The sequence below is a fragment of the Cheilinus undulatus genome, linkage group 1, assembly GCF_018320785.1.
Source record: "Cheilinus undulatus linkage group 1, ASM1832078v1, whole genome shotgun sequence".
Classification (NCBI taxonomy): Eukaryota; Metazoa; Chordata; class Actinopteri; order Labriformes; family Labridae; genus Cheilinus; species Cheilinus undulatus.
The window spans coordinates 23075007-23094452 of NC_054865.1; the positions used below are offsets into that span (position 1 = coordinate 23075007).

At 38.0% G+C, this 19446-nt stretch overlaps 1 protein-coding gene across 2 annotated transcripts; it reads right to left on the reverse strand.

Annotated features, from left to right (window-relative positions):
- Nucleotides 1–637: 637 nt before the first annotated feature.
- On the reverse strand, nt 638–19151 carry abcb10 (ATP-binding cassette, sub-family B (MDR/TAP), member 10). 2 transcript variants are annotated; one of them, XM_041793443.1, is made up of 15 exons: nt 18220–19151; nt 17497–17703; nt 15715–15917; nt 14618–14752; nt 14169–14315; nt 11722–11857; nt 11516–11611; nt 10742–10951; nt 10549–10628; nt 10238–10418; nt 7981–8024; nt 7857–7891; nt 7584–7642; nt 7245–7466; nt 638–877 (listed from the first exon to the last, which is right to left on the reverse strand). In XM_041793443.1, exons 1-14 carry the CDS (start codon nt 18650–18652, stop codon nt 7273–7275), a joined length of 2160 nt encoding a protein of 719 aa, XP_041649377.1. In that variant the 5' UTR covers nt 18653–19151; the 3' UTR covers nt 638–877; nt 7245–7272. The 2 variants fall into 2 exon arrangements, with proteins under 2 accessions (XP_041649377.1, XP_041649367.1); XM_041793433.1 differs by lacking the exon at nt 638–877 and having other exon boundaries at nt 4186–7466.
- Between the last annotated feature and the right edge of the window lie 295 nt (nt 19152–19446).

The following is a 19446-nucleotide window of genomic DNA, read 5'->3' on the forward strand; positions in this document are numbered from 1 at the left end:
CACAAATTATGTCGTTTAAGGCAAGCATGTTTTACTCCCAGCTTTAAAAATGCTACTTATTAACTTCTCTGTGATGATTTTATTGGCCTGAACTGTGTGATTTGATCCCATGAGGTGTCAGGAAACACTACTCCTCCTGTTAAGCCTCATCTTGTTTGCCATGTGCAGCACATGGCAGTTTTCGCTGAGTGTACACTGCTTTCTAATGTTGCTCTCTAATGTCCCTTACGAGGATTGTGTGCCTCTTTGCCAGCACTGATGAAGGTAGAACTCAATAGAACTCAATAGTCAAAAGTCATGAAGTCATTTTGATTCAAAATTCAACAGAATATGTTTGGTTCATGAATCAATCTGACAAGAAAATCAGGAGGTGACAGAGGTGGGAGCATTAACGCCAGTCAGTGACAGCGTGGGGAATTTTTCCTCTCTGTCATTCTTTGAAAACCTGTTGCTAGATTGTATTTGTGAGTCCCTCCTTATTTTAAATAGGTATGAGGTCTACTATTATCATTACTTCATTCATGAGGCAAAATACTTCCTCTGTTTATAAACATGGTTGAACCCAGCTCTTTTAAAGTAGTGCATTTTGGGCCCAGATGCTGATCATCATATTCATTTTCCTCTCTAATGAACCAAACAGGCCATGTTTTTCCAACTCACTGTGTTGCATAAGGCCTAAAAAGGGTCAGAACCTCAGTTCCTCTTGCTCCTCAAATAGCCCGGGGGTAGATACAGAGAAAAGCGAGGGGAGCTGCAGCACATGGAGCTGGAATTAGAAAACCTTGCAGGGCTGTGCAGCACCTGGTCAGAGCCAGCTGAGACGTCCTCTGCAGGACGGGAACACAAGTGCTGCCTCTGCTGGGGGCCTCGACCTAGGCTAAGACATGAGTGAATAAACAGATTGTGAGTCAGAACTGTGTGAAGGATTACAGTGACCAGAATCTTTATCTAAAGCCCTAGATTAAAATTATTCTGTTTACCATGTACTGTTTAAAACAGTCATAGAGATACAACATGCCCTCATACATCTATTTCCATGTCAACTGAAAATTTGAGAATATTTTCACACTTAAAATTGATTCTTTTTCCTTGATAAATCTTTATGCATTAACTTTTAAACCCCATTTACAAATGATTTTGGATTTTTTATACAATGTAAATAAAAACACATTATGCTGTTTTACAAAAAAATGAAACCAAATCATTGATAAGGCACAAAATTAAATGCCCAATTTCAATTTGAAGCTGACGACATGTTTCAGAAAAGAGGAACCAGTGGGTGACCCTGGCTCACTTTGTAAAACGCGGGAAATTTAGCCCAGGTTCCTCCTATTTCTCTGGATCACTGCAGAGATGTTTCCACACCTTGATTGGAGTCCAGCTGTGCTAAATTATTAAACATGATTAGGAAAGGCCCACACCTCTCTATAGAAGGCCTCACAGCTGACAATGCATATCAGAGCAAAAACCAAACCATGAGGTCAAAGGAACTGATGCAGAGCTCAGAGACAGGATTGTTGCAATACACAGATCTGGTGAAGGCCACAAAAAAAAAAAATCTGCTGCACTGAAAGTTCCCAAGAGTACAGTGGCCTCCATGATTCTCAAATCATGGAGAAGTTTGACTTAACCAGGACTCTTCCAAGACCTGGTCGCCTGGTCAAAGTGAGCAATCGGGGGAGAAAGACCTAAGTGAGAGAGGTGACCAAGAGCCCTATGGTCACTCTGAGCTCCAGAGATCCTGTGTGAAGATTAGGGCGGGACAATTAACTGCAAATTAGATTAAATAGCAATATGACATGCTGCAATTTTCAAATCACAGACAGTGCAATATTTCTTTAACCAGAAATCTGTAAAAATACCAGTTTAATGTAATTTTGGTTTGCAGCAGCAGCAGCAGCAGAGATTTTAGGTTCTACATATTATGAAAACATTCAAGTGTCTTTTTTAGAACTTTTACAAAAAACCTTTTTTTCTTCTTTGTGTATATTTTTTCTTAATCAAAATGAGAATAACATAAAAATCCCCTTCAATATGGCAATTGATATCAAATTTGCAATTAGACCTAAAATCACAATACCTTTTTTCTTTTGAAAATTGTTTATCCACATTTTTTTAATCTGACATAGTGCAGGTTATAATATAGAATGAATTACTGCTTGTGTTCATTGAACAACACATAAGATGAGGAACCTAAAAATAACTGCATATTAAATCACAATTGCAATATTGGGGAAAAAAATCACAATTAGATTATTTTTGTAATTGTTCAGCCCTAGTGGAGAAGGACCACCAGAAGGACAACCATCACTGCAGCTCTCCACCCATGTGTGTTTTACCGCAGAGTGGCTAAAGATGGAAGGCACTCAGTGAAAAACACATGACAGCCCGCTTTACTTTCACATGGAGTTTGTTGAAAAACTTCAAGCTGGCACGTACATGTGAACTCCAATCAAGCTGTAGAAACATCTCAGCAACGATCAAGAGAAATACAAGAAACCTGAGCAAAATTTCAAGTGTTTTCTGTTTATGTCGATGTGATATGTCAGTTTTTTATTTTTTATAAAGTTGCTAAAATGATGGGGCACTGACTGTAGGCTAATGAGAGTAAAAAAATTTTTTTCAACTGTAGCGTGAGAACATTGAAAAAATGAATGCACTGTAATTTTGATTTTTCATGTCCCTTTCTAAAAAACAAGTGACCACTATATTTTTTTCCACTTTTTGGCTCTAAAGGATGTTTTTTTTTAGGTGGAACAGTGACATTTTCGCACAAATGGTGAATAGATTTTAAATCTTAACTGCCATGTTGAATGGCTTCAGAGAAGTGTATATTGCACAAGTTTGATTCTAGCCCCGAATATTTAACACTTCACTTCTGTCTATGCTCTTTAGTTATGACACTGGCAACAAAAAAGACCATGTGATGGCACATCTCACAGTTAACGAGTGAACTGTCTACAGGTTAGTAACATGATTAGGTAAAAAAAGCATCACAGAGAGGTTGAATCTGTGTGAAGTAACACAGGAAAGGGGTCTGAGAGACTAGAAGCAGATTAGAAGCATAACAACTTAAAGAAAGGTTTCTAAAATTATTGTAAATCTATGGATTTCATTGTGTACAAGACATAATATCATTGAAAGATTATGGCAATTCAAAGAAACATCTATTCACAAGGGAAAAGGCAGAAAACCAAAATTGGTTGGCTGTGATCCTCAGGCTCACAGACAGCACAGTATTGAAATTAGAGTAGATTCTGAAGTGAACTTAGAAGAAGCCAGTGTGTGGGAGCACAGCTCATTGCTGAAGTCAGGAAACTGCTGAAAAGCTGTAAACCATACATTGATGTATTTAGACCTAAGTCCATAAAAAACCCTCTAAAACAGGGGCTTGTTTGCAAAGAATACTTCAAAGATCTTACGGTTCCATTTAAAAAATTGAACATCAATATTAACTAAAATGTACTGTATGTTTCTCACATGTGCTGCAGCCAATCATGTTCTAGTTTTTCAGATGTCTTAAAAAAATGACATCATCCAAACTGTGCTGACGTCACATCTGCAAGGAGGGGGCATTGTTCCACCTTCAAACTCACATAAATTGGTCTCTTTAGGGTCGCAGGTGGCCAAGTGGTTAAGGCGCGCCGCATGTCTCTCCCCTGCTCTCGTCCCTCTTTCCAACTCTATCCACTATCCTCCTCTATCAAATAAAGGCACAAAAATGCCCCCAAAAATATAATAATAACAAATTGGTTGCTTTGATAACAAAAATGATTCTAAAGATTTGTAAGAAGAGGTGATGTAACATAGAGGTAAACATGGCCTTGTCTATATGTGCTGCTGGCCTCAGATTCAAATTCAGCATGTCATTTCTCCCAAAAAACTCAATTTATATTGTAGCATTTGTTGTGTAACAAATATGGATTTTCAAAGTGTTGAAAATCATCAAATCCGGTTTTGATTAACACTGTACATAGTGTCCTAACTTTTTAGGAAATTGAGTCAAAGAAGGGAGGATAAACAACTGGTGTGTCATGTTTGTGTCATGATGAGACAATGAGCAGTCTATTTGCATGAGGAGCTCAGCACTCTGTCAACACCAGCTGCCAGCAGCTGCAAACACATCACTCATATAATCACCCCCAGGTTTTATTTAGGTATGATGGAATCAATGGACATTGATCCAATGACTACCTGAAACTCAATGTATGAAACAATAGCACCATCTACTGGGTGCATGATGCACAGCAGGAACTGCACAAAAACCAAGGTGTCAGCTTGTGTTTCATGTAAACGTTTGTATGGCAAATGTATTTTCAAGCAAAGTTCAAGGATCCCCATGTACAAATATTTACAATATTTCACTTTATTCATCTTGACATAGAACTATAATAGTTCAACAGACACAAAACTCATTAAAAATCTGTCATACATCTTTTAGGTTATTATTTATAACTCATATCAAACCAGTAAAACAAACCTTCTTTGCAGTGCTGAGATTTAGGGATGATAAAATAACAGCTCACTGTCACTTTCACATGAGCCACAAACAAGACTCAATGTGTCAGAGATGTCAATGTTAAAAGGCATCTTTGTAATGAAGACTTGAGTGTAATTAGAAACCTTTAAGTAACATACTAGAAGCCTAATTTATCACACACTAGTTGTGTGGACAGCCGGTGTGTGATAAATCCTCTTGTTTCCCTAAACTCATTTAGACCTCACAGCTCAGATTCCTCTTTAATACATCCTGTACACTGTAAGAAATATATAAAATCTCTACATATATACTATCAACATTTTAGCAGTCACTTCAAAGTGATTTATGCATTAATGCACCCTGACATAATCCCTTTTTATATTATCACGACTGTTTTATTTGACTTTTGTTGGCTGTGGATTTGAGTTTTAAATGCCTTACCATCTTCAAAGAGTGGATAAAATATGCTACGCAATGATTCAAGTCTCTACTCCCTGTCAACAAGAGAGACAAAAACCTCCACAATAAATGTTGAGAGATGCTGAGTTTCTTGATTTCTAATTTCTGTAGAAATTACATAATGATGACAGCTTTTTCAGCATTTAATCTGTCCTCCATTTCACAAGCAAACCATTTTAAAAAATACTGGACTGAATATTGACCTCATCAATTCTATCTTCACATTTTAAATATACAGTACCTTGTGCTGCATGTTGGCTGTGCTTAAAGCTAGGAGGTAAAAACCTTGTCATTTATTTACCAGTTGATAAGTTGAGGAAAATGAAAGCTGGGGTTGTAAAATAAAAGGTCATTTTCTTGCACCAAACCACATGATCGAGCAAAATCCTGCATGTTGAGTTAAATTATAACAGCTCATAAACAAACCATTTAGAGCTGTGAAGAAATCAGACTCAGGGGTTTTCAAGTGTGGTGTAATAAGTCACAAAAATCCTCTGAATCACTCCAGTCTGAGCTCCCCTCTAAGTAGTTAAGTGGGTATTTAACTTGCAAATATTTACTAAGAGAATCATTACTTCTTAGTCTCACTCTCAAAGCCAGCTATAATATTTAGCTAGCTCAACAGCACTGCGGCTGTGTGTGGTTTTAGAGCCGTTTATGTTGGATTTAATGCCAGACCTATAAACACACATCACTGGCAGGAACCAGAGAGACAGTGGACAGACAGAGGTGAGCAGCCCAAAGTCAGAAATGTTCAATAGTCATGACACTGGTCTGTGTTTTTCCACTATTTATAGTGAACACTGAGATTACACTCTGATTTGTACCACAAATCTCTTAGTAGTCATAATAAAAAATGGATTAGGGATGAAAGCAATGTTAACAGAGGGGCGATTGTGGCACGAAGACCACCACCAATTTCAAAAAAGAAATTGAACCACATGGATGAATTTAATGGAGAATGTTGCAATTTGGGCTTTAGATGGAAATACTGAAAGAAGACAAAACAAATACGTCTCAAAGGCATTTAGTTACTGAAGGACATGCATACACTTGATTTCTTCATCATTTTCTCAAGACTAAATGGAAATTTAGGCAATTTCTCAAGGAATTACCTCGTTTTCTTGAGGAAACCAGCTTTTTCATTCCAAGAAAAGGAGATAAATAGCCTTCTATAGCCCCCAACATCCCCAGCTTCATGAGCATTCTGTTCCCTGCCTTTTAAGATAATATCATCCTTAAAAGGCAGGGAACCATTCCATCCTTGCATTTAAAGGTGATGTTATTCAAGTATCAACGTCCATTTAGGGTTTCTGTACAGCATAAACTTTTTTCCCTCCTTTTATTTTAAGACCAACTGGAAACAGCTCCTCAGCCCACTTTTGGGTCTCAACCAACCAGTTGAGTTTAACTGCATTTTTTTACAATTTAAAACTATTTTGGGTGCCTTGGCATTTTTTTTCTTGTTGTATTAAAACATGTACCTGTATCACATTAGCACACTACATTGTGTTTAACATGTGAATGTGATGAGGTTAAGCAGTTTCAGTGCTCTAAACTGAATCCAAAGAAAGAGAAACTTCAGAATCTGAAGTGCAGTGAATCTGAACATGTTTGCCAACAAATTCCACTTTAAACACAATCAACTTCAACCAAACCATCAAGGAGAGATATTTGTTTTTTTTCCAGGTTAGTAGCACCTTAGCTGTGATTTAAAACCTTATCACAGATGACTTTGTCATGATATTCAACAGCTCTAAAACACAGTGTAGACAACATAAACAGCCTCTTCATGTGGCTTGTAAAAGTAACTTTTAAAGGCTCCGATGTAAGCTTCATAAAAAAGTCACTAATAAATAGACAAATCTGAGAACAAATAAATCTTATACAGCACTGTGTATATATATATATATATATATCACACTGGACTGTTTTTGGATGGTTATGAAAATAATAAATTTAATATTTTCTCCCTTATACTCGAACTTTTGGAGACCAGATATTGGCTTTTTGCCAAACTGACAGTGATGACAGTGGTTTTAAAAAACAGGTCGTGGGTGAGAAACATCCCACTTTCACTTTCATAAACACAGTCTCTTCTCTTCCCACAGTGTACATTTAGATATACTCAAATTAAAGAGTCTCTCACTGTTTTTAGCAGTCAGTTCTTCACTGTGGTTGAACCTGTCTTCAGTGCTACACTAAGAAGGACATCTCTGCTTTTTTGTCCTATACACCTCTGCCCATTCCCTGCAGTACTTTTTATTTTCTCCATCTTCAGTGCTGTACGCCCCCATTACCTCACCTTCTTCTCATCTGCACTCTGTGTGTTCTCAGCGCAGTGCTCTTTTCTGTTCTTCTTGTAGAAACGCTTGCTTCTCCATCAGTTTCCTGAACAGTCCTTGCCTGTTGCCAAGCAGCTCTGTGTGCTGGCCGCACTCGGCGATATGCCTCTGGTCCAGAACGGCAACAGCACTGGCATTCTGGATGGTTGACAGGCGGTGAGCGATGATCACAACTGTCCTCCCTATGACAATGTGAGGAGGGGAGAAATAATGAACAAGGACATACAAAGAATTAAAAGAGAAAAAGGCAGAAATAAATCCATTTTATGTCTATTATTCATAAAAATAGAAATGCTCACCTTCCATCAATCGCTCCAAGGCTTCCTGCACCAGAAACTCGTTCTCAGCGTCCAATGCACTGGGATAACATCGTTTATAATGTTATTTAATGAAAACCTCATTATATAGTCTATTACCAACACAGTAAAAAAATGAATTTTTAACTAGGGAGGCTATCATCATAAATTTAGAACATATCTGCAGGACTGTGGAGTAAACAAGGCAAATAAAAAAAATAGTTTCATTTTTGCAGATTTCTACAACAGCTGTTGAACCACATTAGTCCTTCTTACCTTGTAGCTTCATCCAAAAGCAGGATCTTTGGATTCTGTGAGAGAAGAACAACGTTAAAGATGAAATTGCTTTGCTTTCTTCTGATATTACAGACTAATAAATCTACCATGTTGTTTAATTTACCTTGAGCAGTGCTCTTGCTATGGCTATCCTCTGCTTCTGACCACCTGAGAAACAAACACAGAGGTTATGAAGAGACAAATGCACACAAAAGCTAAGGGAACAACAGGCCCTTTGTTACTGAGCCATAGCAATCAACTGGATAGATTTTTAAAGTTTTATCATCTAAGCAAAGAAAACAATCAATAGAAAAGGCAATTTATACAAACATTTAAAAGCACTTCATAAAGACACTGGTGAAAAAAGAAAGAGATTAGTTAAACTTTTTAGAGTAGGCAGTGTTGATTTAAACTTGATGTAGCCTATATTCAAAACTGATTTATTACTTTTCATAATTTTTATTTATAATTTTTATTTATGATTGACAAATTGAAACTGAGTACATTTAGAATTTAGACTACAAATGAATGCATTATTGACTTTAATATTTAAGAGTAACTTTCTTTTGATAAGGTATGTTATCAGGGTATACAGAGAAAATCTGACATTATATTAAATGCTTAAGACATTAAGACCTTTTTCAAGACCCTCTTCATACATTTTAATCACAATATTCAATCACATCTTCAGTTTCTAATCCATTACATTACACACAGCTTCATATATGTTTTGTATAGGAAGATAGGAAGGCAAAATTTGAAAACAAAGATTTCCTATTGAAGCAGGTAAGTCAGACTTTTTTGGAGAATTTTGAGATTAGACTATTAGAAAAAAAAGATGCCAGGTAGCAAATGGAAGACCCCATTTTTCTTTACTTTAGCAGCCTAAAAGTAGTTACACCACAATCTAGAAGTACCTATTTACAAGTATTGCACTACAGTTAAAGCTAAAAATGGAAAACAGCTTATATTTAGGATTGAAGAAAAAAGACAAAGTATAATCGGCCATATCAGAATACTTACAATACTTGTTCATTTTTATTTAAACCATTTGAAAGCATGCAACCTCTTAGATTACTATTTAGAAAAAAAATACAACCGTATAATCTTGCATTTAAGACATTTTAATACTTATTAAAGGCAAATGGCTAAATTGATTGATCAACTTTTAATAGTTTTTAAGAGCATGCGGACACTCTGTTTATTTGGGATCAATAAGCATTATGTCTGACAATTTAAAGCTCGAATGAGGAACTTTAGATCTGTGGTTTCCAGCTGGTGGGTCAGGACCTAGAAGCAGGGCACAGGTTTTTTTTCCAGTGGGTCATGAATGTGTGTCTTGAAAAAAAAACATGTTGCGAAAAACCCACTGATGTATGGAAGCCCTAACCCATCCCTTGATTTCACTGAGTTTTCCTGTGATGAGTACATTTCAGTGTTTTCTCCAGATTTCATAATTTTTTCTCCTTTCCTAGGGAAAACAAAGCTGATTGTTGCAGGATAAGAAGATAACATCTTGAGAAAATTTTCATGTTATCTTGAGAAATGAAAGGAAAAATGAATGGATGCATGCACTTTTGTTCCATCTAAAGTCCAAAATGCAAAATATTACATGAAATATATTTGAGTGTTTGAATTTTTTTTACATTTGGGTTGTGTTTCACATAAGGAGGTGGAGTTGGGTCCTGATACCTGAACAGTTGAAAACCACTGCTTTAGATGGCTTTAGATGTGTAAAATTCTGGTGACCCAAGGCGAAAGTGGAGCCCCTTTTACATCTGTGCTGAAAATGTCCCACAAGTGTGGACACAATTTACTTTAACAAAAAAAGGCATCCTGTTTTTTCTTCTTTTCCTTAAATATTATTTTTGGGGCTTTTTGTCACTGATTATAAGACAACCTCTGCACCTGGTTGCCCACTCTACCAACTGAGCTAAACCAGCACCAATCCTGCTTTATTTGGAAGTTATTCTTTCTCACTGAGGAACTTGCGCCATGGCAAGCCCCAGCGGGATATTAAAAAGAGTTTTATAGGACTAGTAAAACTTTATACTGATGGTACTACTTCCTCCTGAAGGTCAAAGGTATCAGTATTAATTTCAATCAGTTTCATAACCAACTAAAGAGCCCTCAAGCAAAGGGTTGGAAAATCACGATAATTGGTTTGCTGTTCTTCCTTTTTTTCCCCTTTCTATCTTTATCTTATTTTGTTTTATTGACTGGTTCAAAACATTTTTTCCATTAGTGTGTTGTAAAGCACTTTCAATCACCTTGTTGCTGAAATTTGCTATTCAAATAAAAGCTGCCCAATTCCACAATGTCTTCATCAAAAAATGTTCTGTATCTGAAGTTAATTTCCCTACTAAGCTGCCTTTTCTCACCTGACAGGAGCACTCCTTTTTCCCCCACCACAGTGTCAAAGCCTTTAGGAAAAGCCTGGATAAAGGTATAGGCATTGGCTACTCTGGCAGCTCTGTAGATGTCCTCGCTCGTCACAGAGTTCGGGTCTATTGCCCCGTATGCTATATTATCTCTTATTGAGCATGAAAACAGCACTGGCTCCTGTGAAGAGAGGTGGAGAAAATGGAGGCAGAATGTAAGGAGGGCTGTCAATATGTCTTCACCCCTTATAAGAAACCTTTTTAAAGGGTCTTCCCAGTTTATATGAGGCTATGAGTTAGGAGTTTATTACCTGGCTGACAGTCCCAATGTGACTCCTTAGCCAATAGGGATTTAGATCTCTGATGTCATGGCCATCTACAGTGATGACACCTAGAGGAAAGAAGTTGCTTTGAGTAAGAAAGCAACCATCTGACAGAGAACTTTCTAAAAATGTCATTACAAAGCAGCTGTTGATATGGATGAAAAAGCCATCTTGCTCTCACCAGCGTCAGCATCATACAGCCTGAGCAGCAGCGACACCAGGGATGACTTTCCAGACCCACTTGGTCCCACCACGGCCATGATGGTGCCAGCCGGTACCAGCAAATTCAGGTTCTGGAAAATTGGAGCCTCCTTACGGGTTGGGTAGGCAAAGAAGACATCACAGAACTCCAACTGACCCTTCAGCTGGTCTGCAGGGAGAATGAGGCCCTCTGTGGAGGAACAGAGGAAACAGAATGCATAGACAGGAGATATATTGGCTTCAATCTACTTGAATGGCTCAATACAGTAATATAAATCAGAAGTGAGTGGTAAAGAAGTTAAAAAAGAAGAGAGAAGTAAGGAAAACATTAAGTAATAGATTATTTTCGTGGATAGAAAGTTGAGACTGTACGTAATTATTATTTCCTTAAAGCAGTAACAATTGAAGGAAAAATATTTGATTTTAATTCTTAAAAAGTTATATTCAGACTGTTATGATTTTCTAAATGTATAATTAATTCCAAGATGTTTGTAGTGGTTTCACATGGCATCAATAACTCCTTGTTGATAGAGTAAAGAGATACAATGTTGGCTGTGTGGCCAGGTCTTCCCTGGCCAAAAATTAAGAACTAAACCATGATAAAACCCAGATATCTGTTGGTCATGGTGCATAATATGAAAACAATTCTTAACTGTAGTGGCAAAGACAAGACTGACTATAATAAAGGATGGACTTGGATGGGTCCTAAGGGTTGGGTGTATTTATGTAGACCAATATGGGTGTGTATACTCACCATTCAGAGGAAACTCAGGTTTTCTGTCAAGTAGCTCCCACAGTCTGGATCCTGCCCCAAAACCCTTCATCAGCTCAGAGTAGAATGAGCTCAGACCTACACATGAGGCAAAGAAACACCAGCCATCAGTCATCAGACATAAACAGATTATATAACAAAGTACATATACTACACCAGAGCACATGCTTTTCTGGTATGTGTATTACCTGCAATACTGATGCCAACCCAGAAAGTGTACATGAGGAAGGATGAGAGCTCCCCCACAGTTATGTGCTGGTCAGCCATTAGAAGGCCTCCATTGTACAGCACTGAAAGGATCATTAGGTTCCCACTCAGCCCAGTCTGAAACACACACCAAACAATTATTCAATTAAATAAACATCTGACATCGCTGCTCCCTGACACAGAACCACTCGGACTGATTGCAGTCCCTCTGGGCAACTGCTGGAAAACCCGACTGTTGCCAGATTCTCTCTCTCTGTGAGGAAGGCTTATACACAGACAAAGTTGAACATTATTTAACTGATAACATTTGAAGAGCTTGTTTTTCCTCAGTGATAGCAGTTTGTTATAGCCACCTCGCTAAATGTCTTGTGATATTGTGGCATGTTTTCAATAAATAATACCTTATCATGCAGTGCAGTCTTTATGCTGACACTGTTGATTACAGTTCAGTGACTTTTAAAATAAGTTTTCTGGTTGTTTTTAGATGTCAATGGCCATGAATTACATTTCATGGTATTAGAAAAGGCTGCTGATATTTGTTAATTATTTTGGAGTGTGCGTTACTGTGTAAGTAATAAATCTGCTCCAGTTAGAGACAGACCTCATATCCTATGTATGTTTGTTTCTTGGATACAGAAACATAATGGCTGTTTTTTTAGAAACACCAAACTGAACTACATATCGACTAAAACCATTTATATAATTACTAATAAACCAGAACAAAAGTTTCTAACAGTATGGTTTGGGGGTGTGTTAATTTTGGCTGCTATTTTAAAAACAGTTTTAGTCTTTAGATGAGAATGTTTATCAACTTTAGTCACAAATTAGTCCCCTTTAACCTTCACAGTTTGTGTCTAGCTTTAACTGACAAAAACTCAAAATCATTTTAGTCAAGTCTTAGTCACTTAAAAGACCTTACATTTTACCTTACATTCTTCTATATTCTTTATTTTCGATTCTAAAAGGCAGACAACAATGTGTACTTGGAAAAGTATCTTTGTTTTCCTCTGTAATTCAGTGAAAGAATATATTACAAATAGACTCAAGAGGGAGGAAAAGTACATCAAAATTACAATAACAATGTAGTTTGCTAAGATTAGATGGCACCACAAGGCCCTTGGATGGTCACCTCCACAAAATCTGTCTGAATGGGTTTGACATATTTCATCCAGTTGATCCAAAGTTTAACAAAAAGATCTTCCTCCAGACACAAACAAAAAGAGATCCTTTCCATAACATAAATATTATTTACAATATCAACCACCCTTGTATCGTGGGAGGTTTTAATCTGTACTTTGGGTTGAAACAGGTTTTTTTCTTGGGTCCTGGCTTAGCTCAGTTGATAGAGCAGGCACCCATAGGCTGATACTAAGTCCTCAATGCACAGGTCACTGGATCTGTTACTGGTCTCAGAGCATGTTTGATGCATGCCTTTGCCACCTTTCTCTCCCCATCTTTTCTGTCTGTCTTCAGCTGCCTTATCTAATAATGGCAAAAGCCCAAAAAGTTATCTTTAAAAAAACGTGTATTTTCTTTTAACTACTTTAATTAGCCTTATTGTTAAACTAACACATTTAAAACACTTAAACCAATACTTTAACTGATTTTAAATGCAATGATGAAAACACTGACAATCCTTGTATGCAGTGGAAAGATATCACAGATTTTTATTGTCAACCAGGCTATGATTTCTTGTCTCGTTCTAGTCTCCTTGATGAGAACTAAAATAACTTTTCGTCAGACTTTTTAATCACCAAAGATTTATGTTAAGCTAGTCTTGGTCTCATCTTCTTCACTGAAAAGAGAAACACAGTTTTAGTCATACATTTAGATGGTTTGTGGGAAATGCGCAAATGTGTGGTGCAAAATCATGCCAAAATGGCCTTTTTGGAGATTTTTGCCTAAGCATGTCTCTACTAAATTTACTGTATTTCTTTTCTCCTTAGCTGATTTGCTATCTTGCTACTTGTAATGTCAAAATTTTGTTTTATGTATTCCAACAGATCAAAGTGGGCTACTGCATCACTCCCCCTGTAGACAGAGTTTAATCTCTGTTCAGTCTGATGGTGACCCAGTAATATCCATTTTAGTTCTTACACTTCTGCTGAAATCTGTGGCGTTATCTTCATTCTGCTTTCAGCTTAGCAGTTGCTTAAATTATCCTTTGACCTTGTAAGTGTACAGATTTGATTTATCATTTCAGTTGATGTTGAAAATACATGTTGGTGGTTAAAACATACTTCATTACTGCATATAGATATACAAACTACCACAGCACTAAGCTAAGCCAAGAACACAGCTGCAAGAAAGCAGAAGCCTCTTTGCAACATTTTCTACTGTGAATTTAGTTTGCATCACTAGCAGGACACACACATGCACACACACACACTCACACACACCCACACACCCACCACACACACACACTTACCACTCCAAAGAAGCCAGACCGTAGCGCAGCTTCTTTCCTGGCCAGGCTCAAAACCTGGTCTATCTTCTGTGTGTATCTGCTGGCCTCTGACAGCTCTTTACCAAAAGCCCTGACAGTCCGTAGGTTGCTGATGCGCTCCTCTGCCAACTACAAACACACAAATCCTTTAGTTGCTATTTTATCTGGAATCACTTTATCAAAACAGAAAATTTAATCTTTCTGCAAATTTAATCAAGCCATCACAGACAATGCTAAATCTGTATCAGTGCCTAATGCTAAAGGAATGAACAAACAGCAGTGACTTATCCGCCGCTAATATGAACTGATTTCAATATGAAGTATCACAAAAACCTCTAAAAAGCCATTTTTAATTTAAATGATCAAATACCGCCATTGTGTGTTATTAGATAATGTACACTGACTTAATTTGTTGTCTGTATGTACTGCACCTGTGTTGCTTGTGCGAGAGCGTCCTGTGTACGCTTGGAAATGGAGCGAAGGTATCTGCCGTAGATGATAGCGAGGCCGGCCAGAGGGGGAACAATCAGCAGCACAAAGCTTGCTAGACTGGAGGAGATGTAGAACTAGAAAAGAAGAGAGACGAGGAAGAAAAAGTGCTATTAGTGAAAATAAAGGGGGGAAAGAAAGGAGAGGGAGGAAGACTGACAAAGGAAATAGCAGTTAAGTTGCCCTAAACAGTAATTACACTAATCTTCTCCATTCATTTCCTTTAGATGTTTAGCAAACCGGGAACTCAGTTGACTTCCTTGTGAAGAAAACAATTGTTCCATGAGCATCAGCTACTGTGGGTTTTATGATTTTAAGTTATGCACATGTTAAAGATGAAACCAGGAAATGGAAAAAGGAAAAAGCCCCAGTAAAAAGACAAGTTTGCCCACTAACCTGCAATGCTTCAATTCTCAAACATTTCAGAGTTTGTACAAAAAACAAACAAAAAAAAAAAAAACAAAGGTATCAGAAAACAGTAAGATTAGCCACCATTAGATTAACAGCTCAGCAGATATTGGTTATAATATCTGTCATTTCAACCACCTGTTGGTCATAACTGTTTTAGTGACCTTTTCCAAACAGACAACGCTTTGTGTTTGTATCAACAACGATTGTAGCGGGTGTGGCAGTGGCAGTCATATAATTTCTTTGAAATGATCCAAGGCACTTTGAAAAACCTGTTGCCCAACATTCTGCAGACCACAGCAGGAAATCAAACACAAACTTTAAGCTCACATACAAACAGAACAACTTCCTGATACTGAACTATATAAGCCTGGCATGCACATACCCTGCTTTGCCATTTAATTACTTCAGGTTTCTTTAGGTCTAATCTGTTCAAAGCAAGAGCTATTCTATGGAGGGTCTCAGTGGCTGTGCACTCATTTGGAATATTTTTGTAAAGTTTAAAGGTATTTCAGGCAAATCAGCAACACAATATCATCATATTTATTTCATAATTTTAATGCATCATTATCAAACCAATTGGTACCTCCCAACCAACCACAGCAGACCACTGTGACGCACTTATACTCACCATCATACTGACACCAGCAACGGCCTGGGCCACTGCCCGCAGCCCGTCTGATAAGTTGTCTGTGATTGAGTTTCCCACCACGGCTGTGTCAGCGGAGAGGCGGTTGATGAGCTCACCAGTCCTATTCTTGTCAAAAAATGCCACTTCCTGTCTGAGGATGGATGAGAACAACGAGGCGCGGAGATCACGAATAATCTGTTCGCCTGTGGATAGAAAAGACAAATATTAATGCAAGGCTGTAGGAAAGAAAGCGTTTCACTTAGTTGATTTACTGAAAATCAGACCATCAGAAAAAAGATTGCTCTAATTCCAGCAAGTGAGAAGGCATTCATTGTCATAAATTAATAATGTGATAATCAGTCTTGGAGAAAAATCTTTTAAAATGTCCTTGTGCACTGAAACTTGCAATGATCATGTGTAATCATTTGGGTTAAATTTTCAAGTAGCTAAATCTCTTCTCCAATCATTTAAAAAAAGACACTAAGAAGTAGATTAAAAAAAATATTTCCACTCTCATGCCAAAAAGATCTGTAAGAAAATAAAATTGAAATAAAAACGCGAATCACTGAGGGTTTTCTTTTTTTCCAATAAGCCAGATACAATTGTCTTCTTGATGCCACATGTTTCAAACAACACAATCTATTATTTTAAGGGTCAATAGTTATAAAGTGTTGATGCTTTAACACCCCCCCCCCCAAAGTTCTTCACTTACTGTATATTTTTGGCCAAAAGATGCCAGAAGCAGCAATCCTATATGCTGTTTCAACTCAAGAAAGTAGTTGCCGATGTTTTGGTACCATATTTGTTCAATTTAGACAGTGCAGAAGTTTGCCTGCAATTTTATGTGTCGCTAGTTAGGACTTCTATTTTTGTTGCCATGTTAGTAAAATGGGTATTGATGTTGGCTGATTTGAACTCGTATGAAAACAAAATTTAAAATTCTGGTGGTGTGCCACCTTTACAAAATTGGCAATATAATTTAAATTTCCTGAGTGAGTAAGGATTTCTTTGTAAAATATTCTATATTATTTTTTATTTACTGAGTTAAATTCAAAATTTGGACATATATTTAGTATCTGTGCTTATAATACAATTACAATGGCATTGCAACTCCTTGTACAGCCCCAGCTAAAACCAGTAATTCTAGCTTAGTTCAAAGACTGACAGTAAATGAATCCCTGCTAGCTTCCATTTGCCCTAAGTTCAATAGTGTAACTGCACACATCTAAAAAGCCCTCTAATTTAAAACACTGCATCCCATGTGTAATAATCCTTACACAGATATGTCCTCATGCTAAGGTTTCCAGGAAGTAAGTGCACCTGGCCTCTGGCCACCAAGACATCATTTCAGCCTCATCATGATGTTTGTACATCTCTGCTCGTGTACAGATTAAGCAAACACGATAAATCTAATTATTTACAGAGGTTTAGAGCACAGAGAAAGACTAGCTTTGTCTACTACTTCTGTTATTTATGCTAAGCTAAATCAGCCATGTCTTCTCTCTCACTTTATATTTAATGCTTGTGTACGCTAAAACTTAAATTTCAAAGTTCTTCACATATACACTGTGCATACAATACACTAAAATGTTTTGTTCCTATACTTTATGAGCAGAGACTCAGTAAGAGCCCTTTAACCATGCTCACTGATGCAGACATCAATCAGTTTGTTTACTGCTTTGTTCAGCTCTATGTAATGTGGAGTGAGATTTTTCTGATCTTTTCTCTGTCTGTACCTGTGTTTCTTCATGTGTAGAGTATTAGTCTCTGTCCTCAGCTCACCTGAGATCTGCATGAGGTAAACCCTGGCAGCATTGGCTGCTCCTCCACACAGGAACACTCCTGTGAGCATGATGCATAATGATGTCAGGGAGGCAGCCATGGTCTCTGCATCTGCTCCTGTGGTGTAAATGGTGTCGATCACTTTACCCAGGAAGAATGGAGCTGACATGCTCACTGCACTGGAGATGGTGAGAAAGCCCACAGCAGCTGGGATGGGCAGGAGGAAAAAATAATTCACAGGAGAAAGTTCATAACCAAAGAATGAGACTTGCTTTACTTTAATAATAGAAGACGAATTTATCCTACAATTGTTTGAAACATTGAGCTGCCAAAAGCTGCAAGGCGGTGCAGCATTTCCAGGCAATTAAGACAAGTTGACTTAATTCACAAGTTATTATTGTGGTGCTACCTGTCTCCAAACAAGGTCAGAACAGGTTACAGCTGATCTCACTGACACCCTAGAGGCATACATAAATAAACATCCATACAAAGGCAGGCTTATAATAATACAAATGCCCTTATATGACAGCTTGGTGTTTATTTCTCACACCAGAGGGTTTCCATGAGACCAAAAATAAATGTCTGCATAAAGACAGTGTACACGTTCTTTTAATGGACATATCTTTATCAATAAAAATGATTATCAGTGCAGTGAAATGCTTTAAAGGAATTACAGTACTATTTTAACGCTAGGAAGTCCAAGGGTATTTAAACACTTTTTACCTGCCAGCCTCCATCTCTCCGGATGGGCAAGTCTCAAAATCCTTTTCACATCTTCCAGGGGAACCGTGGTCGGTGTTTGGTCCTTCTTTGCGTCCGCCTGGCTCTTCAAAGATCCGGTTGGTGTAGGTGTGGAGGTGGCTGAAGAGCTGGCAAAGGCAACAGGTGTATGGGTGCCTGTGGGTGCTCGGCCTTTCTGTGCGTGTGAACAGAGCTCAGAGACACATTTGGAGGGCAGGACGGAGATGAAAGGCCGGGTGAGGAAGGCAGGTGTCGGACGGCCAGGAAACTTGGCCCCTGTTGACTGTGTTTTCCTCCGGTAGGCAGTGGAGAGGGTGAGACGGTGCTCCAACCATAACATCCTCGGATGTGTTAGCTTCAGTGTGGTTAAATGCACCCCATGTGTGCACCTAAACATGCGAAATAAAAGCCGCATTGTTCAAACTGTCCGCTTGTTTCGTTAAAATTGACAAAAAATAGGTATTTCCTTTAGTTGCCAGTGAGTTTCAGTGATTGATAGCGTCAAGGTGTTTCCTGACGAGTTAGATCTTCCTGGAGAAACATGTTACTCCTTCAGCCGCCATGTCAACACATCGTACCCATCCTGTATCGAGATTCTTGCCATTACATGTCAACCTTTAGCCGTTATTGTCCGTTTTATCTGCGCGTGACAGCCGTCCTGCCTTAGTTTATCTCTTATCAATAAACAGCTCCCAACACCCCGCCTGTCACTGTCATCTGTCGCTGAATGTACGGCTGGCTAAAGGGGCTGAAGCGGAAGCACAAGCAACCGAAAAGCGACAAACACCAACCTCCCTTTGTACAATACACCCAATTTCCACGAAAGAGTCAGAAAAGACAGAAAGCAGAAAGGTCACCCCGGTTAAGTTCACAAGTAGTGTTAGCCTACACCAAATTCCACCTCCTTCGCGACCGGGAACTCAATGGCTGACGATAAAGGCAAACTTTGCCAGACGTAACCAAGCAAGCCTAGAAGGTTTGCCACCATCTCTAAATACTTAGTTCTAAGCGATAATAAATCTGAATGGTCCAAATTAATATGACACTCCTTGAAATAAAATGACAGAATTAACATAATTAAAGGTTCTTTTAGAAAATAATGACACAAAACAAAAACAAATGGCGAATATGGTAGCACTCGGTCTAAAAATGTTTTACCTATTAGTCGACAAATAAATTATTTTTAATTGCAGAATTTTAACTGAAAAC

Coding starts and splice junctions, on each gene's coding strand:
- abcb10 (XM_041793443.1), bottom strand. CDS start 18,652: ATGCGGCTTTTATTTCGCATGTTTAGGTGCACACATGGGGTGCATTTA. Junction 15,918..17,496: donor TTACCTCATGCAGATCTCAG/GTGAGCTGAGGA, acceptor TTCTATCCACAG/GCGAACAGATTATTCGTGAT. Junction 11,858..14,168: donor GGTCTGGCTTCTTTGGAGTG/GTAAGTGTGTGT, acceptor TGTGTGTTTCAG/ACTGGGCTGAGTGGGAACCT.